Source organism: Cyclopterus lumpus, chromosome 5 (assembly GCF_009769545.1).
Source record: "Cyclopterus lumpus isolate fCycLum1 chromosome 5, fCycLum1.pri, whole genome shotgun sequence".
Classification (NCBI taxonomy): Eukaryota; Metazoa; Chordata; class Actinopteri; order Perciformes; family Cyclopteridae; genus Cyclopterus; species Cyclopterus lumpus.
The window spans coordinates 2,621,152-2,646,252 of NC_046970.1; the positions used below are offsets into that span (position 1 = coordinate 2,621,152).

The 25,101-nt window shown below is 49.6% G+C and overlaps 1 protein-coding gene across 4 annotated transcripts in view; it reads right to left on the minus strand.

Annotated features, from left to right (window-relative positions):
* LOC117730942 (plexin-A1-like) overlaps nucleotides 1-25,101 on the minus strand; it is a 148,637-nt gene that overhangs the window by 42,499 nt on the left and 81,037 nt on the right. For all 4 annotated transcript variants that reach the window (XM_034533018.1, XM_034533016.1, XM_034533017.1 and 1 more), the window contains exons 6-10: nucleotides 24,237-24,360; nucleotides 23,669-23,822; nucleotides 22,668-22,767; nucleotides 17,340-17,454; nucleotides 4,756-4,956 (exon numbers count right to left, since the gene is read on the minus strand). In XM_034533018.1, the coding sequence (XP_034388909.1) occupies nucleotides 4,756-4,956; nucleotides 17,340-17,454; nucleotides 22,668-22,767; nucleotides 23,669-23,822; nucleotides 24,237-24,360 (694 nt within the window). The remainder of the gene's footprint in view (nucleotides 1-4,755; nucleotides 4,957-17,339; nucleotides 17,455-22,667; nucleotides 22,768-23,668; nucleotides 23,823-24,236; nucleotides 24,361-25,101) is intronic.

Here is a 25,101-nt window from a genome sequence, read left to right on the forward strand (position 1 = left end):
GAAAGGAGGAAGCCAGAGAGGAGGAAGGTGGAGACGGAGACAGGTAGAAGACTGGGAGAGAGGAGAAGGAAGATGAGAGGGAAGTGAGGACAGAGGACCGGGAAACGCCTTCTCTCTCCCAGTCTTCTCACAACCTCTCTGACACAAACACACACAAAGTAGTGCCCCAGAACCCAACACACACACACACACACACACTGCAAGCCCATTAAAACAGTGTCAGTGTGTGCTGTGGCTGACTGCGGTGGCAGGTCTAGTGTTTATATCTCATTAAACCGGGCCGGGCCGTGCCGTGTTCCACAGCGCTGCCCCTCCGCCGACCAGCGACCCGGCCCCTCATTAGCCCCCCGTGTGCCACCAGTTAGAACCGTGCACGCCTGCATGTATGACGGGACTTCTTCCCATATCATTTACAGTATTTGAGTTTTTACGGTCAGTTCTACATCTTTGAACAAATCCCATAAACTGACTTTTCAAAGAGTCAGAGGAGAAGTTTGAATCAGCACATGTGCTTCATGTTTTCTCTCAAACACACACACACACACACACACACACACACACACACACACACACACACACACACACACACACACACACACACACACACACACACACACACACACACACACACACACACACACACACACACACACACACACACACACACACACACACACACACACACACACACACACACACACACACACACACACACACACACACACACACACACACAATATTTGTCCTCTCCCTCTGTACGGTATCATTGCACTCTTTCTCTCCAAACTTCCTTGCCTTTCTTTTACTCTCCTTCCTCACACTGTTCTTTCTCTCCTTTCCTTCTCCAAATCTGTACGGCTGCTTTCCTATGTGTGTGTGTGTGTGTGTGTGTGTGCACGAGCGTCCGTCTCTGCCGCCCGACTGCAATTCATCATCATTTTATCTGCCTTAATTGGATGCCATCAGGACCCCTGATACTTCCCATTTCTCCTTTAACAAACAGCTGCTCGCTGTGCACACAGACACACAACACACAGACGCACAACACACAGACGCACAACACACAGACACACAACACACAACACACAGACGCACAACACCCTCTCACAAACTACATTTTCTCCTGCTGCTTTTTTTCTTCTCCCCGCTGGTGAAAAGAGTGAGAGAAAGCGGGTGATGGAGTGGCCGGGTGGTTTATCAGACAGAAGGTAATGGCGTAAGGCCTGCGCTGATACTATCTGTCGTCTCACTCCTGCCCTCCCGGGGAAGAGGGATGAAGAGTGAAAGAGGAGGAAAATGGAGACGCTCAGAAGAGAGGGAGATAAAGGAACAGAGGAGGTGGAAAAGTCTCCCCTCAACCTCGGCCTTCAAACAGCGGCCGGCTGCGACCCGCCAGCCTCCCTGACCTCCCAGTGTGCTCATGTGTGTACGCGCATGTGTGTGTTCGCTCCCGTGGCCCCTCACAGCTTCCCGGCCCACGGCTCAGCATCTTACCGTCCTTTGCACCTTCACCTCAGCCTCCGATTGGGCCACACACACACCAGGGGGCGGGGTCAGCAACCCGAGAGGAACCCGTTAAGACACCAGCTTGTTGTTTTGGTGGAGTTCACTGCCACCATAAGGACTGGCGGTGGCTCCGCGTGTGCGTCAGTGGGAATGTGGGCTGGTTTGGCAATAAGAAATATGGTGAGGGCTCCTCAAGTGTTTTTCTCCAACTTGCTATATGAACTTGGATAATCTGCCATTTCGTCGACTTTCACAGTTTCCAAAAATGTTGAATTATGTTTGGCTTAGTACCCGACTTCAAAAAGTGAGAATGGGAAAGTGAATGTGCAGCAAACAGTGTAGAGCGTTGAGCTATGAGCAGAATCCTTCCCCCCGAACGTTTGACTCTTGAAGGTCTCGACCCCCGTGGCCGACTTGTTTCATGTCCCAGCTTGCAGAAAACAACCTTCCTCCAAGCTGCATTCTTCCTCGTGTCTCGGGACCCGCTTGCTCTTCCCCTCTAACCGTATACAGAACAACCATAGCATCAATATCCCCCCCCCCCCATAAGCAGATATGGAAAGTCAATACCCAACAAGCTTAGCATGGAGCTGATGTTACACTATCGTGTATCATGCGTGTCACACACAGTGGGGTTATTGACAGCCTCCTGTTATTGATACCATATAAGAGTCTTGAGTTATTACGGTCGGTGCAAAGAAGAAACTGGATCCGACGGTGGATACCCTGAACATCCTGTAGATACTTATCTCCTTCTGGATGGTGTGATGATATCGTATGAAACAGAGGAGAATGCGTGTTGGCCTTAGGGGAGACGTTTGAGCTCATTCTCTCCCTTACACACTCTCAACCCCCCCTCCCTCCCCCCGGTCACCTTTCCCCATTCATCTCACTTGAAACCGTGTACTCGGATTCTGCCCTCGCTCCTCTCCGTTATTACTTTATAGAAATTCACGCCACGGCTCTCTCGTCTCTGCCCTTGTCCTCGTCTTTCCTACAACAAGTGAGTGAGTGCATGTCAGTTTGACACTGCGGTAAACACTCAAACACAAGGCTAAAGTGTGGATTAGCACTCCCGTGTTCACCCCATTGATTAGCACGCCCCCCACCCCACCCAGCCTCCATGCATAGGTGTGTTGAAGCAGCAGGGCCAGCACACACATGCATAGCTATCCTGGGATCCATAGCCTCAGGCACAGTGGAGGATGCACATGTGCACACACACGCACACCACTGATTAACCCCCATCCCCATAGCTGTGTGCATAACAGATGAAGTCTATTTCTACTGCAGTCATGCATGATTCATGGAGTTGGTGCTGAACACTGTCAAAAAAGGAACACACGCGGAGGGGGTGCGATATGAAAAGTAGAGATATGAAGGTCTATAAACGGATAAACTAATATTTAAGACCCTCATTCTGGTGAAATACGGCTCCGGAGCTATAATAAGACTCTGGTTCTAATAATTCATGACACATAATTACACTCATAAGCTCAAGCCTGGATGAATTATGCCTTAAATGGCAAGTTCATGCATCTGGCACCTTTTACCATCCGCAGAATCTAACGACGGCCTCGTGCAGACGCGCCGCGCCGATATCTCACCGCGCAGTCAAGTCGCCGCGACTAATTGCTAACAAGGGCTAAGCGCCGACAGCCCAGGGCTAATTGCTGCTAGCATGTCTGCTTCGTGGACATCAAGTGGTGGAAATTCAGCTTTTGGCCCGAGGGTCGGGCTTTGCTGCTGATTAGCAGCAACAATAAACAGTCAATAACCAGACGTCTCTGTGCAGAGGCAACGCTATCGCTAGCTCATTAGCGCTGGCTTCACAAACAACTGTCGATACGGACACGATCAGATGGCTGTCAGAGAGGCGAGCTACACCGCTACAGAAAGACTGCTGCTACTCAGTGTACAGAAGTGGGGGAAAAAAGATCTTTAAAAAGGTGCTACAGCTTATTAGCGAGAATCCACGACTCTGAGAGGTTTCTACTTTATTTTAATCTGCCACAGATTTCGGTGTGCGACACGTTGCGGGGACGGCTGACACCCTCGCTTAAAGCACGGATGAACGGCAGCGGCTCTCATCTCACGTCAGGTTGTTGCCTTACATTTTGTGTTGCGAGAGAGAGAGAGAGAGAGAGAGAGAGAGAGAGAGAGAGAGAGAGAGAGAGAGAGAGAGAGAGCAGTGGGGAATAGAAGGAAAAAGAACGCATGACAGACGGCGGGAGAGCCAGAGAGAAAGATGAGCTCTCCAGGTAGAGGGAGGACGGGAGAGAAGGAGGTATAGAGTCGAGGTGTAAACATGATCAATCCGCTCCCAACTAGGTTCAGAGACGGACTTCCTCTCTACATTTTCAGCCTCAGTGAAGCACAGTGCTAGCTACTGCTTATCTGTCACGCTAGTGTGAAGCCTCACACACACACACACACACACCACCATATGTCTACACACAGAACAGGCATCAACCCACATGCACATACTCCTCTGCCCAACTGTAAACTCTCTATACGCACACAAACACACCTTGTGCAAAACGACATCCCTCAGAGCGCGTTGCTCCGGCACACAGCACTCGTCCCTTCCAGCCACAGAGGAACTAAGATGGCTGACCACTGCAGCTTCACACGCCATTACCACCGATGAACGAAGCGTCGTGACTTCAAATGGAAGCACACCAAGAATGAAGGCTTATTAGACGCGTGTCCCGGCTCAAACATCGTCCGCGTGAACTCTCGACGTCGATATCTCTTTGCCAACTATCAGTTCAATGTGCATTGGATCGTTTATCTCGATCGTGGCTCGCGGCGGTCCATCAGCACAATGAGCACGTTGGTGCCCAAAGAGGTCGTTAGCTGAAAGAGGCCATTCCTTAAACCCTGAGCGAGTCAATGTCCTTACTGGGTACCTAGTTCCATTGATTAGGTGAGCAGTAATAGTGGGAAATGACTATGCGTCTTCCGTCTTTACACTATTCAGGAGTTTTGGACGTATTAATAGAGCGTTACATCATGTGCTTTTATTTTGGTAGTGCGTGAGACTAAACTTACTGCACTGTCAGCATTCAAGCTGCATCTTCTTGGTATGCAATACAGTAACTCAATTATTTCTGTAAACAACACCAACTAACTATTTTCTCTCTATGACGTCACAACAACACACCGCCGTCCCACGCCGTGTTCTCCACCACGACGAGGCTCTAACGTCCGCTCGCACCATCAGATTACCCAGAATTCCTTACTCACCGCTGTCTTCTGGCACTGGATGGAGGTGCTGTTGAAGCGCAGGGCGGGCACGCTGTGGGTCTCCCCCTGGATGTGGAACACACACTCGTAGTTCCTCTGGCCCGACTGGGGCTGGGGCAGGTTCTTGGCAGCCAAGGTGATGGGCTTCGTCACCCCGACAGGGATGTAGATCTGGGTGGAGGGGAGGATCTGAGGGCAGTCCTGCACAGACAAAAGAGGAGACACTTTGAGATTTAGAGCTGTGACAGATATGGAAGGAAGGGAGTGAGCTCGAGAAGTCAGAACAGCAAGCGAATAGCAGCAAAGATAAGACGAGGAGTGATGAAATAAATCACTTGTTTGTTGACGAGTAAAACATTACAAAAAATAAGCTGTGGGTTGAATTTGAATTCACGCCAGATTCGCCACAACGCACTAAAGAGCTGTGCTGGGGATGCAGTCTCCGCATGTGTTCCAGGCTTGTGCAACACTCCCACTGGCGTTGCAGCAGAAATAAATGCTGCACGACAACGGAGCCTTTCATACAAAGTTCACAATAGATTATCTAGCCAATGAAACTACTTGTTATGGCAGGAAGACAGGCTGCAGTGTATTGTGTCCATGTGTGGAGGGGAGTAATGAGCTCATGAACTTGGTTAGCTCTGGCAAACATCAGTGACTGATGCACACGCACGCACGCGCATTCACACACACACACACACACACACACACACACACACACACACACACACACACACACACACACAGTCTTGTTTAGCTCCGCTTTGAGTCCACCACCCAGGAGGGCCGGCCGTGCCTCCTCACAGAGATGCATACGGACAAACGTGTTTCTGAGCGTACGGCTGGATTACTGCGCGCCTACGCTTGCACGTGTTCTCACGTCTCTGAGGCAGAATGAGGAAGGACAGTCCACTTGTGTGCATGTGCTGGAAGAGATGAAGTCACTACAGTGTTTGGCAGCGCTGCACATCTCCTCCATACGGTTAATGAGAGAGAGAGAAGGAGCAGGAGGGTGGATGACACATCGTGGACAGTATGAGTTAAAGCCTGGGTGGAACTAACCCTCCCTGTGTCGAGCAGTTTGAGCCAAAAGGATAACACAAACACTAAAGAAGGGCCTTGAAACTGTGGACACCTCAAGAAACCCCAAAGACACATCTCAGCTGTGTTCAGGTGGAACAAGAAGCCTAGAAGAGCCTGGAATGGAGGACAGGACAACATGTTGACAGGAAAGTTGGGATCACAAAACATCGACCGATATTCTCATCCTCATTATATCCTTTCAGCAGATCGCTGGCTCCCTCTCCTCTGAGCTGTTGTACATTAGAAGCTACAGCGAGTCCCCGGAGCCGGAACACAATGCCGGAGTTTGTTCATTAGGCTGCTTAGCCCTGGCCTTGTGTGTCTCATCACACACACACACACACACACACACAGTGCATTGTGGGAGAAGGGGACTACTATGGGAGGAAGAGGAGGGCTGCGGAATCAACTAGGAGGAAGGTGGGTGATGAGTGGGAAAGAAATGCATGGCTCCAAAAAGGACGGAGCGAGGTAGGTAATGGCGGAGGGAGGAAGGGGGCCGTGAAGGATGGTTGGAGAGAGAGGAGGAGAAAAGGAAGGGAGTGGAGAGAGAGAGAGAGAGAGAGAGAGAGAGAGGGGAAGTGAAAGACTGTGAAGGGAGCGAGAAGGTAAAAGCAGAGGAGGAGAGTTCACTTTGGAACAGAGCGAAGTGAAACGAGTGAGAGAGAGAAAAGGAAAGACTAAAAAAACCATGAAGGGTCATAAGAAAAAGACAAAGAGACAAAGAGAAGACATTTTAGAGGAATGTCGGAATTCCTCTGCACCTTTTCTGTCTCTTTACCCATCCCCTCCATCCCTCCACCCCCTCCATCCCTCCATCCATCCAACAGTCAAAACCACAGAGCCAAGCCCCCCGACAACATCCTACTTAATTAACAGCCTGGAGCCCCGGACGAGAGAGGGAGAGAGATTCATTTGCACTTGTGGCTTTTGAAGTCCTGCCTCAGTAAAAAAAAAGATGCTCATATCACAAGCTGTGGGCTTGAATTGTCAACGGTGCCCAAATAAAAGCGGGTTTGAGCTAACGGTGTCAGAAGCTAGCGTAGCCTCCAGAGCGAGCTGCAGCTAACCATGTTTTATTCATCCTCCTATTGACTTTGTGTCAGCTCGGCTGTCTTGATTGTCATTTTCTCTGGCAATCCTCTTTCCTCAGAGCATCCATGTGCTACTTTCAGCCGACTCCATGTGTGTGTGTGTGCAACGTGGAGGTAGAAGATGCTCTCGACATACCGGGAAACACAAATAGAGATGGAGAGAACAGCGAGCTGTCCTGTCAGCACTTTACATGAAAGACTAACACTCACTGTAATGGCAAAGCCAATATCTAACGGAGCAGTTGGGAAATTGATGCCATGTTGCAAGAGTTCAGAAATCCTCGTGTACAAGATGACAGAGGAAAGAGATGCAGTTAGCAGGGAGACGTGAGCGGATGGTGAGGACAAAGGAAAAAGTGCTCTGCAAGAGAAACTATTTCATCAGGATTTGTGACAGATGCCAAAACAGTTCAAAGCCGGCATTAAGGACACGGAGTGCAGAGTGCAGAGGAACCATATGTCACCGGGGGGATTCCTTTGAAGTTAGAAGAGGTCCTTTTACCCCCTTTTTCCCTGATTTCTAAGCATTTCCTACATCTGTGAAGACGGATGCTGTGGTCGTGTTGGCCAGATGTAAAAACTTCAGGAGGACCAACCGGGGAGGAGGAGGAGGAAGGAGGATGCATGTGTAGTAATAGGTGCTGTTGGACGTAAATGGCTCAGCGAAGGTTGCAGGTTTTGTGAAGGAGTTTCTCTCCACTTAAAATCCCCCGAGCAGGACCTGCTCCTTGCAGGGAGCGGCAGCTGGCTTCATTACGAGGTTCACTCCGTCTCCCATAACCGGTGAGAGCCTTTTCATAGTGAAGCTACACGTGTGCGTGAAGTGGAAATGATGCGTGAAGGAATGCGCGCCACAGATGGTCGTTCCTCCACACCAAAACAAGGCACGCAAACATCTGCTCCGCTCCCACATTCTGATCGCCGTCTTTGCCTTCTGACATCTTCATAAGCATTTTTTTTTTTTAACACCAACAGATGTGGAGACTGTTGAAGAAAACCAGCCTTTGCCAAATTAAAATAAGTCTTTGTTTCTGAGCACACGAGCGAGGCAATGAGCCCCCCCCCCCCTCCCCGACCCCCCCCTGATTGGACCGGACTGTAACGGTGTGTATTTGTGCCAGTGTTTAAGTGAATGAGTCTCCAACTTAAGCCACGCCCCCACAGGGCTTTCCTTCCTTCTCCGTGTGTGTTTTCCCTCAAAGGCTGCTGGGAGTTTTGTGCCTAAAGCGAGCGCCACCGTTTCCCTTTGTTAAGAGTAAAGGCGTGTATGATTATGTAGGTTATTAAGATGCACTGTATATATTCCCTCTATACAAACAGAGGGAATATCTTCTCCAGACAAAGACAAGCCCACACCATTATTCATGACTAAATTATTATTACAATGCTTGACCTATATATATATATATATATATATATATATATATATATATATATATATATATATATATATATATATATATATATATTGTTGCCATCTTACTGCCGACGCCCAGATGCCAGTTTTTTTATTTTTTATGTCGCCACCAGCAGAGCAGCTGTTGTTCTAGGCCCTTTCTAAAATATCCTCCTTCTCCTTCATTTCCAATGCACTGTGATGTGTGCACAACGACGTTCCACACCGATTGGACAAAAAATTAATAAAACAAGTGTTCAGCGGGCGGATGAGCTAATCTCCACTCGCAAGCGAGCAAAACACCTTTTAACATTCGCCAAGAGCCGATAATGAGACCGTCGGCGAGATCGTGTGTGTGTGCATGTGTGTGTGTGTGTGTGTGTGTGTGCATGTGTGTGCAGATATTAGAAGGTGACAGATTAGAATCAAGACATACTGGAGATGCGGTTGGGTGGAGGGTGTGTGTGTGTGTGTGTGTGTGTGTGTGTGTGTGTGTGGGGGGGGCGCGTCGGTGAAGACAAACGCAAGATGCCATATAAATAAATAAATGTAATAAAACGCCAAAAGAGTTCTGAAGGCTCTGGCGCAGCCTGACAAGATAGAAATTAATAAAGCTCCAAAACCACTGCGCATATGTAATGAGGCGGTTGTCTGGTCGTTTTTTTAAAGACCCCCCCCCACCACCCACCCACCATCACCCCAAAAAAATCCAAGTCCTACCATAAATAATTAATTAGCCGCCTCTGATGTGGAGACTATAGATCAGGGAGAAGAAAAAATAACACGCTAAATAATGAAGTAAAGCGATATGGGAGACATGAGATGGCATGGGGGGGGGGGGCACACTGGTACAAATAAGAGGGGCAGTGTGTGTGTGTGTGTGTGTGTGTCATACCGCCTGTCGACATGCCCCCCCCAGGCTTCGTGACAGAAGTCTCACGCAGGAAACCAAGAAGCCGTCGCTAACCTTGAACTACTCCTTTTCATAATCCACTATACATTAATATTATATTACGATGTGAAGGCAGCGGAGTAACGTGCATGACATGGTGTGTGTGTGTGTGGAACTCCAGTGGGAATGAGAACCAACCGTTTCAGCATCACAATTGTGCTGCTTTCCCCCCCCCAAAAAAACCCAAAATATGAACACACAAACAACCCAATCCTTTCCTTATGGATATGAATTGTAAATACATACAACATACAGAGAAGAGCAGCACTAAAGCTCGCGTGAGATGTGAAATAATGCGACGCGGACAAACGCGAAGAATCGACTTTTAGAGAAAAAATGTAGCATACGTCATAATTAAGCACATTTTGTATCGCTTTATTTTCCCATCGTTAATGGAAGTCTGCGTCCAAATCATTCCTTAATTAATACAAGCCATGTAACATCATGTCATACATCACAATGTCAACGCTACAAACGCATATCCCCTTCTCCTCCGCGCAAGCAGCTGGCCAGCAGCCGCGTTGTTTAGTGTGTGTGTGTGTGTGTGTGTGTGTGTGTGTGTGTGTGTCTCTCTCTTTGGGACTCGTACCAACCACAGGGATGAGAAGAGCAAGACAAACAAAGCCTGCTCATTAAATCACTGGAAATAGAGGCTAGAAGGAGTGTGTGTGTGTGTGTGTGTATGTGTCAGTGTGAAATATATGTTAAAATCAACAAGATATTTTACACACATCATTATATGTGAAAGTGACAAACAAACAAAAAGTGTGCAATTATTATAAAAAAGGCACATATCGACATGAGCTGCACGGTGTGGTGCATGCGTGGAAGCATGTATCGTGTGTGTGTGTGTGTGTGTGTGTCTGGGGGGGGGGGAGGGGGGGGCCGCAACATGCAGAGCGGTGCAGGAGCGATGGAAGAGAAGGAAGAAAGGAGACTTTGAAGCTTTAAAGGGAATGAGAGATTGTCCGCCCACGTCCTTCGTTTCCTAGTCGAGTGGCGATGCAGTGAAGGAGAGATGGGGGGGAAGGAGAGAGAGAGAGAGAGAGAGAGAGAGAGAGAGAGAGAGATATGAAGAGTAAATGGGAAAAGTGAGCGAGCGCAGAGGAATGAGGGAGAACAGTAAAGGAGATGCAGGGGAACGCGTGTCATGAATGTTATTCAGCGTGGATTATCAAAGTCTCCTCCAGATGTGTTGCTCCTATAAAGCACCACCCAGCCCCCCCCCCCCCCCCCCCCAACACACACACACGTAGATCGTCTCCTAATCCCTTATCCTTGACGCACAAGCAAGCTGCCAAACATACACACACATACGCCATAGTTTGCTATAAAACACTTCTTTTTTTTTAAAGCAGGAATGTGTGAATAATTTCTCAGCGGGTCTTCTTTCTTTCTCTCATAGAGGGGGGGGGGGGGGGGGGGGGGGGGGGGGGGGGGGGGGGGGGGGGGGGGGGGGGGGGGGGGGGGGGCTCCTGGCACCCCGTTATCATTCCAACCCAGATATGTCAGCAGCGATCAAACCTTGTGCTTTTCAGCTTTTCAAAGACAAACCTTGATTTGCTCTCCTCTCCCCTGAACACCTCGTTTCTGCACCGACGCTCAGATTTAAAAAATAAAAATAAAGAAGTGGGCCTTCAGACCAAAATGAGCTCAGCAAAGGTGCACTGGTAGTCCAGTCCCTGACCACCAGCTACAGGATGGACTCAACACCTGGAGGCCTCTTTACGAAAACAGAGACCGATGGATGCTCTTGTGAGATCGACCGACGCTGCACGCCACAGTTTCTTTTGTCTTTCTCGATGCCTCTCCATCCCAGCAGGATGTCACCGTTTCCCAATCTCTCATTCTCTGCCTGAGCTTTTCCGCTCGCGTTCCTTCAGCTCACTCGTGAACCTCCGTCTCTCTCTCCCAGTGACTCTGCATTCATCTCTTCCTCACACGAGGGTCGCTGGTAAAAAAATAAAATAAAAATGCAATATTCATCCGTGTTCACCGTCAGCGGGGCTGACTGAGGGCACATGAAGATTTCATACGGCCTGAATAATTAAACCGCAGACACACTGGCGCACGGTCCGTTACGTGATCTCCGCCTCGCGGTCCAGGCCGTGCTCGTCGGCAGAGACAGGATGTGACATCACAGAGGAACCCAGCAGCTGTGTTGTGTCTGCCGGCGCTGAGCTCCACCGCTTCAACTCGTCTCAATGTCACATCAGGATTAACACTTTTCAGACCTTCAGATCTCCATTAACACTTAAAGCTGCATGGGCTCGACTCCGCCCTCCTCTATACAAACAACGGTCCGTCCTTGAGGTCTACTAAGCATGCTTCTTAGAGGAGGACAGGCTGGTGGAGTGATGCACCATGAAGATGCTTCAACAGTAAGTGGAAAGAAATAGAATAGGAAGATAAGCTGTGGGACGGTGAGGCTAAAAATAGCCAGAGAGAGAAAGGGAGATGAAACATCTGCATGGCAGACCGTGCACGTGCACGTGCACGTGCGTGAGCCTACAAACACATCTGTGCGCGCACATGAGACGAAATCCAAATCTCTCCTCTCTTTTCATATCGCTGATACAAACAGTACGATCACGTGGGAGGCGCACACACACACACACACACGGGCTGTGTTACCACTCCATTGTTCTCTCTAGACACTAGTGGGATGTTCAGCAGCGTTTTTAAAAGGTTCGATACCTCGAGGTGGAAATGACTCTTGGCCCAGAGTCTGAGAAAGTTCCCCAAAGAGGGTTGTGGGACGCGGTGTGAGCAGCTGGACGAGGCGCACCGCGACCAAACCAGGGGTTAAACGCTGGACCGTCTGTGGTCACCCCTCCCCCCCCCCCCCCCCCCCCCCCCCCCTCCTCTCTTCCACCATGGAGCGCATTTGGAAAGTGATTGCGTCACTCTCTAATCTGCCGCTCGTTGCTGCCAGGGCTCTCTGCCCTCGGGTACTTTTTTCCCCGGTCTTCCCGTCTTTCTTTGTGTACATCTGGTCTCGGTTACATCGCCTCCGCCTGTCTTTGGTTTTGTGTGAATAAACGAAGCGGTGGAAGAACGGCATCGGGGACGCATCGCATCCCACCTCCGCCCATCTTCTCATTTATTTGACTATTGCATCCATTGGGCCGGAGCACACGTGTGGGTGTGCGTCCGGGCTATTTGCTACCCGGTGCACTTATAATACCGCTAGGTGGAGAGAGGCAATACATCATCATAAATAGAAAAGAGCAAACGCGTACGTTTCGTACGGAAAGAAAAAGTTGAAGAGAGAAAGATGAGGGGCGGAGAGAGAGAAGAGCTGCTGGAACATGATGCAGGTGGAGGCGCGGCGTGGGAAGAAGAGGGGTAAACAAGGAAAGGATGGTGATGAGGGCAGAAGACAGATATTAATATCTGATATGGACTCCAGGAGGGAGAGAGCGAAGGAGAGGAAAAGGAAGGGGTGGATATTATTCAACCACTTGTCCTCTCCACCCTCCCCCTCACCCACATGCCCCCTGCAGCTCCGTGCTGCTGCTTGTGCTTCGTCCTGATAAGAACCAGTGACAGTCGCGCGCACACACACACACACACACACACACACACACACACACACACACACACACACACACACACACACACACACACACACACACACACACACACACACACACACACACACACACACACACACACACACACACACACACACACACACACACACACACACACACACACACACACACACACACACACACACACACACACACACACACACACACACACACACACACACACACACACACACACACACACACACACACACAGAGAGGCTAATGCAGCATAGACAAACACACATGTATAACCGTGCACACAGCAAGGCCCCTCAAGCGGCCTTGGCCTACAATATGTGTGTGTGTGTGTGTGTGTGTGTGTGTGTGTGTGTGTGTGTTTTCTGCTCAGTGTCAGTGAGTACCAGCCAGGGTATACACAGTATGCCAGAATGTCACGGTCTGGGGCCTTCACACCTCCATCACAAATATCCCTTTCAGCCGTGTAGAGAGAGAGAGCGTGAGTGTGTGTGTGTGTGTATGTGTGTGTGTGTGTTTGACAGGCAGAGAAAGGAAGCATGTGTGCTCCGAGACTGTTTAAGAATGTGTGGGTAGGCTGCATGCTATAAGTGCATCGGCTCGGTTAAGGGTGGGAGAGAGAGACGCCGCTTGAGGAGACATATTATTATATTCCTGCTTATTGTTATGCTTCGCTCAGAGTGCAGCCGGCACCGAGCCGCTCTTATTAATGCGGCGTCGAGGGGCCGCGTGTCATCCACTAACATTACATTTGTGTAATTGGCAGCAGACAGCCGAGCTCGAGTGTGAATACACGTGTGCACCAACACAACTGCAGCGGTGCTTTGATAAACACCGATATATATATATATATATATATATATATATATATATATATATATATATATGTCGTCTTGCCAAAAGGTGATTGATACCACTGTAGGGTAAATATGACGTTATAGCTTAGCTTAGCACAAAGACTTGAAAGAGGAGGGAACCGCTGACCTCGGATCAGTTCAAAGGCAACACGATCCGCCTGCGAGCGTCTCTGGAGCTCACTAATTAAAAACATTGTACGGCCCAAACTTGGCAAGAAAGAGAATAAGCAAATTTGCCCAAAAAACATCAAAACTATTGCATTTTTAAAAAAAGTGTTGACGCGCATAAGAAGCAGGCGGAGGGCGCCGGAGGAGAGGCGGGACGGGAGGGTGACATCGTTTAACCCCGTTGGGCAGCCATGCTCAGAGGGGACAGAAGGAGGATGTGGAATTTATAAAGAGCGATAAAAATCATCACTGGCGCCACAGAACATTAAAAAAAATGCAATAATATCTACATCCTTGGGACATGAATGCAAACCACATTTTACAACGCGATGCCCCGTCACTCAGTCTGGACCTAAACCCCAAAACAAACAAGACCAGCAGTGTTTAAAAAGTAAATCTGTTGCGCGTTAAAGTTAAAACTCGAAATGACAAACAAAACAAAGTGGAGCAAGAAGAAAAAAAATAAAAAAATCGGTAGAGAGTTTAAGGAAGAGAGGTTTAAGGAAAGGAAAGAAAAGTTAAAGAAATCAAGTCAACCGCCGCCTTGATTGAGCCTCACACGAACACACAAACGAGGCCCAGAATAGCACTCTGTCTTCAGGGGTGTGGAGGGAGGAAAGGAAAGAAAGGAAGCATAGAGTACCTGAGGAAAGGACACAAGGAGTCTCTCTCTCTCTCTCTCTCTCTGATAAGTAACTTTTACTCCTCCGCTGCAATTTTCCACCCGGTCGCTCCGTAATTCCAGAACGTGTTTGTTGTGCATTTGGAGGCATTGTTGATTCATGCATATTTGATTTTTGTCACTCATTATCATTCTCTCTCTCTCTCTCTCTCTCTCCAAAAATAAAAAATGTTCACTCCATTTTATTGGATTACGTTTCTATTAATTGACCATTTATTCTCCATTTCATACAATGTAATTTGGTTTAACAAATTACGGATTGATGAGACATGGCTGGTTGTGTGGGAGGGGCAACATAAACTAGAGGGAGGGGGGGGGGGTTCTGTGTTGCCATAGTTACAAAAGATTTGGATACTAAGGGATGACAGCGGGCCACTTGGAGAGGAAAACAAATTACGGATACAATGTTTATCAAATGATGCTTATTGATTTTTATTAAAGTATTTTAGCGCTTCTGTCTGGGTCGTAAAGAAATGGAAGAATTTCCGAACGGTGAAGCGTGCGAGGAGATGATTCGTTAAAGCTCTGCTGGTAACCTTGGTTACTGCATGGTCCCTTTGCCTCACCGTCTACTCGGTGCACCACCACTCAGACCCCCCCCAGAGTCAGACCTCTGAACCCTGAGGGGGAACCTCGATCTGGCCTTTGATCACAGGCTGACGGTGAGGCTCATTTAATCCCTTCTGTGTTCCTCTGCAGGAGAAATGTCCATCAGGAGAACTCCTTTCCCTCTCGTGTTAAACACGGAGATTTGTATTCAGTGTAGAGCTGAGAAAAGGATCACTTGAGCTCTAAATTAAGGGTGCAAGAACACACACACACACACACACACACACACACACACACACACACACACACACACACACAACCCTGATGGCATGCCAACCCATTCCCTCTCCACCAGTAAACAATATGGTATTAAGGAAGAGAGGCACATGTCTGTCCTCTTCCTCAATTCTTTCACTGTATACAATTCACACACTAAGCCGGCAAGGTGAAGAGAAGGAGGTGCGAGGGAGGAGGTGTGAGGGGGGGAAAGAAACGGGGTGAACGGGCATCAAAGTGGTGATGAGGTGCAGGGAGGGAGGACAAGTCTAGCCTACAGGAAGATCTGTACTTGTTGGGGGCATTGAGAGCGCATCTAATGGATATGGCAGCTAGGAGAAGGGTGATGAATGACTGTGTGTGTGTGTGTGTAGTGGAGCGTGTGGTGGAGGTCTCTCTGGCCACACGCCACCGTGAGCCGGTCTGTCTATCCCCGTCCTCCACTCCCTGGATTCTCTCCGTCCTCGCGTCTCCTTCCCTTCGCCACGCCGTCTCTCTTTGTTCTGGCTCATCCTGGTTTTAACCAAGCGTCTACCTCCAAGCACACACACAGCAGATGGAGCCCCGCTGTCGTGGGAGATGTCGCACACGTAGTTGACATCTAAATGTCACTAATCGGAGGTCGGCCGTCCCCTCCTCACATCCGCCAACATCACCGCGCTCTGCACGCGTTTGTTTGCACACGCCGCCTTGCTGCGTCGTCACCGCAGGCCCCTCCCCCTGCTCGCCCATCCGTTGGCCCCGTGGCCTCTCGGCTCGGAGTGTGTAGCCAGCGCTCTGCCCGTGTCTTGCAGATGGGCGCACTAATCCGCCAACATTAGCTCCGTGAGGCGTGAAGGCCGGGGCCCCGCGTGTTGCTCTGGACGGGCTGCGGTTGAGCGTGCTCGTGTTTGGGATTCTGCGCGGCTCCGGTTGAGAGAAGAGATAAAAGGGGGGAAAGTAATTGGATGAAGGTTGACCAATTAATAAAGGCCGGTGATTCAAGCCGGGCCAACAAGGGGGAGCTTTAGTCTGTGCAGAGATAGCGGGGAGAGTCAGACCACAAACACAAGGAGATAGAGTGCGTGTGTGTGTGTGTGTGAGGCGCCAATCAGATAAAGAACAGGCATGAGATTCACTTGGGGCTGCAGTGGATTTACATCCATAAGTCCATGGAGAAGATATGCATTTGAAAGAATTTTTTCTGTGCCTCTTAATATATGCGAGACTGTGTTTGGCGAGCAGGATAGAGAGCGAAAGAAAAGAGGAAAGCACAAAGAAAGCTGCACCGCTGTGTGTCCATCACTAATATCCGTGTGTACGCTCCAGCAGTTGACAAACACTTGTTATGCCTCGCGTGTCGCCGCCGCAGCCGCAGCCGCTCGGCACGATTGATATTAGCTTTTATGCTAATGCAGCAGTCGGCGATGTAAGAACAAGGCAGTATTTCCACAGACAGTCATTCACTCCGGACTGCTTACGGCCTCATGGGCCACGACAGAATTACTGCTCCACAGTAAACAAGCTGCTGTCACGCTGCCAACAGCCAGTGCTTCACACACACACACACACACACACACACACACACACACACACACACACACACACACACACACACACACACACACACACACACACACACACACACACACACACACACACACACACACACACACACACACACACACACACACACACACACACACACACACACACACACAGCAGGGCGACGTGAGGGAACCCTGGGGTGAAGGCCACAGAAGGTTCGAGGGGAAAGGTATGTGTGTGTGTGTGTGTGTGTGCGTGTGCACGTGGAGGAAAAGAACCACGCTTTCACCGGGTGATCAGCCACACTATATGTCAGACCTTTTATATTGTTAATAATATAATATAATGTTGGAATTTCGCCCGTATGTGGAGGGCAATCGACATAAAATGGCGTCCTAGCGTGGTGCATATGACAATCTGAATCCTACCTCAGAGATGTTGACGCGTCCCTCCTGGAAAGAGCAGTCGTTGGCGTTCTGGGTGCACAGGTGGCGGTACTTGCACCAGTGGCACGGGAACGAGCCGTTCACACAGGAGAGGCAGCTGGGAGGAGAGAGAAGACGGGTCACCTGGCGTCACATCTCATACGTGTTAAACAAATGGGTAGAAGAGGTCCTTTTTGTTGTTGTTACACCTCCTCAGTGTCATGAATGTATCTTTGGCTCCCGACTACTGAAAGCCAGCTGAGAGACGTGTAAAGTTGAATTGTTGGGGACGTTTGAGGGGAAACGGCTGAGCGTGTACTGGAAAGTTAATCCATCTGGGCTTTTTTAACCTTTACTCTTAAGTTTTGTCAGACTTCCTTCCTTTTATGGTCTCGCGTCTATTTATCATTCAATATCAGATTTGGAAATGTTCCAACCGAATCCTCTTCCCCTCCTCCCTCCTCGCTCCATCACATCTATCAACCCGTCTCAGCGTCTTTCTCCCCCTCGTTCATCATCGGCATCGCTTGTAAGTGTCCGCCGCTCGCTGCTTCTACATGTTCAATGGTCTTCTTCACAATCGGGCCCCGCTCCCTGCATACATTTCCTCTCTTCTGCCTCTTTCTATACTTCTGCTGCGTCATTCTCTCCATCCATTCAACCCCCGAGCCTCTTTCTTTCCATCCATCCCTTTCATTTGCTGCCGTCTCTCCTTTTAAAAAAAAAAGAAGCTTCCCCCCCCCCCCGTTCTTTGTCTAAAGCTCCCTTTCATCCGCGGGGCTAAGAGCGCTCCACCATTTTAAATTCACCTGCTTTAGCCGAGGCGAGGTGCCGATAGACGGGCTGAAAGAGAAAGACGGGAGAAAGGAGAGATCGGCGGAGGGAGAGGGAGAGATCAAAAGCAGCCGGATTTCCCTGAGAGAGGTTTAGACGCCAGGTATCGTGGGAGAGAGGGAGGGTAGGAAATAGGGATGGGGGGGTGTAGCCCGCAGGGCTCTGCGTGGGAGTCTCATGGGAGAGGGAGGAAACATTAGGTTGAAAGTCAGAAAGTGTGTGTGTGTGTGTGTGTGTGTGTGTTCACATATAAGGGGCCCCGTGGAGGAGAGCCCGACAGGTTCAAGTATGCAGTTCCTCAACACGGCTTTGTGTTATTGGTCCTCTCTCGGCTCCACAGATATACGCACTTCACTTCTTTTGTGTGCGCAGCATTATCTAATGTATCAATGATGAGCGCGCAAATAAAAGTGTTTCATTTTATTACAAAGCTTACCGTAGTTCAGTTTCTGAATGTCCTCGGTGCGAGTCATTAAGCTGTAATGGGTTTGTGCGAGCATATGGTTTATTGAGAATATCGTAAAATACTACACATAATACAGTCAAGGTAAGTCTGGATCCGGGACAATAAAAGAGCGGCTAGGAGGTGCTTAACATGCAGGCTGATTTGTATTCAACCACATCTGCCGGGTGTGAACCGCGCGTCTCTCTCTGCAACACCGACGAGCACTCGATTGAGTTTTAACCCCCGTTTGAAATGCCAACAGCCATTCCTCTCGGCCGCGTGAAAAATTAGGGCTTCAACTCTTGAGCTGCGAGATGGAGCAAATACACGATTCCATCAAAACCCCCCCGACGTGGATTCATTTGGATCCATTAGGGGCCGCTCGTTTGTCAGGTGCGCGCTTGTAAGTGATCGTTTCCAGCCCCGGACCCCTCCCTTTGAGTGAGATCAGAGGCCGGGGCTTAATTCAATCCCACCGCCGCTTTAATTGGCCAATTTAGCATTGTGCTGAGAGAAGCCGTCCATTTAGAATGAGGCATGTGTGGCTGAGGAAAGAGCAGGCCTCTTAATACCACACGAGAGCCAATGGGAGATTTATCAACGTTGCCCACAAATGGACGGGAAGCTATTAGGCTACGCTAGGCTAGGTTAGCATACAGTGCACAGACTCCAGCAGCAGAAAGGTCCCAAGTGAGTTGGACGCAAGACAAACAAACATGTGGCAAGTTAGCCCAGCTCAGTGGCGTTTGTTAGCGGTAGCAACAATCGCTAGTTTCAATGTCAAAGGGTCTTTTTTGGGGGGGGTTGGGGGCCCACCGATGGATCAGTGCTCATCAAAATACAGGACAGCAGCGACTTAACACAGCAGGTCGCCAGAACCGAGTCCCGAACAGCAGAAAGTTTAGTCATCTGTCGCTAAGCCCCGGTAATAATAACCGTTTCTATCCGGACTTTTATCTTTTATTCATGTCAAACCAACCTCGTTAGTGTAACACTGACTTTGAAATAACGAGCAAAATATCAGCAGGTAACCCACGGCCAACTTTCTGTGACTTTTATGTGATTACGGCCTTTGAAATAAAAAATAAAAAAGGCAGTGCCGTCAACGCGTGCCACCCAAAGGCCAACGGTCGGCCGTCTGACAACCCCCTGCTGCTCACTCTTTGGTTCCTCGAGGTAAGCGCGCCCCCCCTCCCCTCATGAGCTGCCTCCGGATCTCAGAACCTCTCTTCTAGCACTGGTGCACCCCCCCCCAAGGCCATTCAGGAACGTTGGATCATTCTCCTCCTCTTGTCCAGACCCCCCAGCATCTCCTCATTCCTCCTTCCTGTCACTCGCCATCTCCGTTAGCCGCTCAGAAGCTGCAGACGCCCGTATGGCAACGCTCATCATGCTAATTTAATCCGCTCATATTCAGATGCTAATCGAGCTGCGGAGCGACACAATGGGCTCTGATTTCCTCCCCTCTCTCCTCTCCTCGGTCAGCTCGGAGTGAGAAATACAATCCGCTTTCCTGGTGAGGCGCGTTAGACACTCCTGCACTCGGCAACATGAGTTATTTATTGGCTACTATTTATTTCAAAGGAGTGGAGGTGAATAATTTAATGACCCTCTGGATGGTCTCACCTGTCATTACTGGATCCCGTTAAAATCAAAGGGGGGGTATAATGCTCAGAGGGACTGGTATTCATGCACACAATTATATGTGTGCATGTCTTTGTTTACAGGGGAACAAAATGAAATCTCAATTGTCCAAGAATTGCTGCAATATTTGGGGAAAGAAATATTAAAAGTCATTAAAAGCCTTTTCAGCTGCACAATGTTTACAATACTTTCTCTCTTGAAAATGCACTTGTTTTACTCTGAGGCCCCTGAATCACACACGAGATTGACAGTCACGGTAACCACAGCGAGACATGGTGCTCCATGTCGCTTCATACGGACCTTTAAACCCCATCCGGTGCCAGACTATCTCCCCTATCTTTAATAAATAGGGGGATGTGGGATGAGGAAAGCATATGGAAATATTTAATTAAGGAGCAATCATGGCCTTGGGTAATTTTCTATTTCAATCTTGGCACTCCTTAAACTGAAACAGTGGGAATTCTAATTAGATTAATACCACTATGTAAATTTATGGCATTTTAGAAAAGGCAAGGGCCACGACGTAATCAGCTGTGTAAATAAGCGGGAAGGGTGTGTGTGTGTGTGTGTGTGTGTGCGTGTATGTGTGTGTGTTTGTGTGTGTGTGCGTGCATGTGTGTATGCGTGTATGCGTGTATGTGTGTGTGTGTATGTGTGTGTGTGTATGTGTGTGTGAGTGTGTGTGTGTGTGTTTATGTGTGTGTGTTCTTGGGGACCGGGTTGGGTGTCAACCTTTCAGATGAGGTGATTCCAATGTTGTGCTCACACCTCGACTTCCAAAAAGCAGCGTTAACGTTAGCGCGCACGCACAGTATGAATGGAAATAGATGTGCAGGAACAGCTGATGAATATGGTCTCTGCTCGGAAATGTGTGTGTGTGTGTGTGTGTGTGTGTTCGTGCGTGTTTTGAGGGCGTCGCTCGGCACCCTTCACTCTGTAAAATCCTGCATATGATGAGCTTAAGCCCATTAGAGGAAAACTGACCCGGCATCCTGGAATCGGGGCGGCGCCGGCCTGAAGTCATTACGCCAACGACATTAAGAGTCGGATCCCATCAGACGCCACGCACTGACGTTCGGGCACGGGGGGGCGGGGGGGGGGGGGGCTCAGGTCGGAGTGCCATCTCCAAATGGGATTCTTATCTCGGCATCTCTCGCCGCTGCCGAAGATGCAACGTGGCGCATCTCTAACGTCATTACAACGTGTCCATTACATCACGGGGAGGATCAGATCAGCCCGGGGAACGGATTTAATCAGAGTTCATTGGGGTAATATCTTCAAATGGCCTGCGTCACTTCTCATGCGTGTCTCGCGCTGGGTTTGTGAGAACATCTCCGCACTAGAATCTTTACTGTGAGCACATCCACGAGGAGACCTTCCGACGGGGTGTTTACTCCCCTCTGCAGCATGGGGCTCTGGGAGTTCCAGCAAACATCCCAGGGTCCTTATGGGACACGAATTAACTGGGAGTCCACATTTTTAAACCACCACACCCTTAACCAGCTGAGCTAATCCTCGTTGTTGTGGCAGGGAGATTGGGGGGGGGGGGGGGGGTTAAAAGGTCATAGGAACGGATTAGGTGTCCACGACGTTCGGTGACAGAGTGGAGGGAGGCGTGGCGGTGCATGTCTGTGTGTGTGTGTGTGTGTGTGTGTGTTTGCAGACAATCCTCGAAGGAGGCTCATCTAACATCCAGAGGGAAGCCGGGATGGAGCCCTGCGGTACCCCAGGGGCCTCCAAGCCATCTGCTGCCCCTAGGCTAATACCCCAGCAGACGCTTCAGCCTCCCCGGGATCAGCCGTGGATGGGCAGGAGGTGTCATGTGGGGCGGGCCGGGGTTTCTTTTACCCCGGCAGGGTGCATCGGGCCTGCGCTAGGACTGACCTCGGGGAGCGGTTGGATTACGAGGGGCAGTGAAGCGAGATTGGGCGGAACGCCGAGGGTCTTCATTTAGCATTTTACAGGGTCTGACTGTCTTCATTGTGTGGATTAGTACCAGACTGAGTATCCGAGAGCATGTATTTGGTTTATGAAGTGGGGAAGAGGCATAAATGCGTTTAGAGTCTGTGATTGGAGGCATTAGGTACGACCATCGCATAATTATTTAATCATTGAAGCATCATTAGTGCGCGTCGTGGGTTATGATAACAAGACTAGAATTACCATCTCAGATCGTTTCTCATATACGGCGCGTTCGATTTTTAACTCGAATGGTAACTCGAGCCTCAGGAGGTCAGAGGGGTGTGTGTGTGTGTGTGTGTGTGTGTCATGGACAGCCCATTGGGAGACTGAACCAACAGATCATCTCTTTAAAGAACAAGAGGGAAAAGACTCAAACTAAGACCCCCAAAAAGAAGAACAGAGCAAACGGCTAATGGACCCAGAAGCGTCGCAGCCTTGTGACTTACGACTGGTGCACGCTGCAGTTGTAGAAGACGAAGTCGACGCTGGCGAACTTCTTGCCCGTCTCCTTGGACTTCAGATAGAGCTTCACCACCCGCTTGTCCCCTGCGCCACACAGACAATAATTCATTCATTAATTACCAGACGGCTCACAAACACCAAAGAGCTGCATTTAAATCAGGAATATACACAATGTCACACTTTGAATCTGAATTCCACTCGCGTGGCCTCGGCAGATAACACGCACACACAAAGACGCGCGGTAGCTTAGCAACGCGGCGCTCATGTCACACCCACAGTGGGGTGGCATTAAAAATAGCAGCACCAATCAGTGTTTGGATGCCAGAGCTGATGAGAACTCATTATGGGGCATAATGGGCTCCGTGAAGAGCTACCGAGACGTCACTTTGAGGGAAACTTAAGAGCGAGCCTTTGAACGCGGATCCACAAACGACTTCTTATCGTTTGTGGATCGACAGAATTGGACATGAAACGGGGCGCAAAAAAAAAAAAATTAAAAGTTGCAGGTATTTTTAAATATAACAATAAACCACCCTGAAGTCACCGCTTTGAACAGAAGCTCGCAGCATAACTAGCGTCTTCAGATAGGAGAAGAAACATAAACTGAAACTGACAACGGTGCATAATGCATGATAATGGGAATTCAAAAACGGTTCTATTTTCAGGAGATGCACGGAGACTTGTGTTTAGGGCTTTGAAAGGGAATGGGTGAGCGGTATTAGTGGTGACAAGGTATTCTGAATATAGACGCGCTGAACAAATCATCTGCTAACATTAAACAATTATGTTGAACGTACAAAAAGAGACGCTGGCCCGGTGATGAACATGTGGTATGCGATGAAGGGACACACTCATAAAACATGGAGTATGCAGAGCAAAAATAAAACATATTAACTACTCAAATATATCACCAAAAACTCCTCATAACCACACCCGGTGACCTCACTACCCCGGTGACTTCATCGCCCCTTCGCCCCTTCCCGACCTTTGTTCCTCGTGATGGGGATGATGTCGCGGACCGAAGGAGACAGGCAGAAGATGTGCCCCCCCTGGATCCGCCCCTCCGTCTCCACGTAGTCCTCGAAGGAGCAGTTGACCCCCGCTGAGAGATCGGGCACATTACGAGCCTGGAGGACCAGCTAGCGAGAGGACGAGACGGGGCAATCAGTGCAAGATCAATGGAAGGACACGATGTACATGGATTATTAGAAGATATGACACGAGGGCTAATGGGTGTTGGGGGGGGGGGGGGGGTATGAGTCTATGTGACAGCAGCAGGAATAAAAGAGGGTGGGTGCGTATCGTGTGTGTGTGTGTGTGCGACTCTCCAGCAAGGTTAATGCGTCCGCGTTAATGTGCAGAGGGAAGGTTAACCCTGTGTGGTTACACTGAGGACACACGCCTCCATTTTACATGAGATGGATTTCTTTCATGGAGTTTCGGCTGCATGCTCGGCGTTAACGTGCACGTGGACAATAGATGAGAAAGAAAAAAAAAGGAAATGCCGTTTTATTGTTTTGAAAATGGATCCACGACGGCGAGCGAAGACGCACCTGGACTTCGGACATGGTGACGGAGATGTTCCTGGGCTGAACGCTGAGCTCCACACACTGCTTCTGGTCGGAGGCAAACCTCTGGGCCTCGCCCGCCCGGTCACACCGGTCCTTACGTGAACAACTAGGGACAATGGGGAGGGGATGGGAGAGAGAGAGAGAGAGAGAGAGAGAATATGAGCCACTGTTAAGCTAATACGGCGATCGTATTAAGATGACAAACACGCACAGCCATCACGTCACACAGAAATGGAGCAATAACGGAAGACAAATTGGCGAGCAGCTCCCCCCCGGCCATTACCGTGGGCCTTTACATCATTACCTTATTGGCCCCGACATGTGTGCAAGAAGCACTGAGCTGTACGAACACCCCCCCCCCCCACCCCTTCATCTGCAGCACCTCCCCATTCAAACTTCTCGGGAGATATACAGGCAATCATTAAAGTTTCCCCTCCGCCGTTAAAATGAGACGATTCCTCCCCGCCGCATATCAACGGGGGGGGTCAGCACTTTCCGCTGCTTATTACGAGCCAACTGCTCGTGCTAGAAATCAGCACGCGGCCCCCGCATTGTAGCGGTTTTACTATTAGCTATTCATAATGCATTAGCTATCGCTCCACCTATCACGCTAACAACAACCGGTCCCGGTGGTGAGAGGGAAGTGCTGACGCGGCGCTCCGCGAGGGCCTCGACAATAAGAGAGGCGGCAGAGGAAACGCTAACTGCCTCCCGAGAGCAGCAGCCCCCCCCCCCCCCCCCCCCTCGTTTAGTTAGCCTTCACTCGAGCTCAGCAAGAAAAAAAGCTGTCGCCAACCACTCCCCCGGGAGTCACACACACACACACACACACACACACACACACACA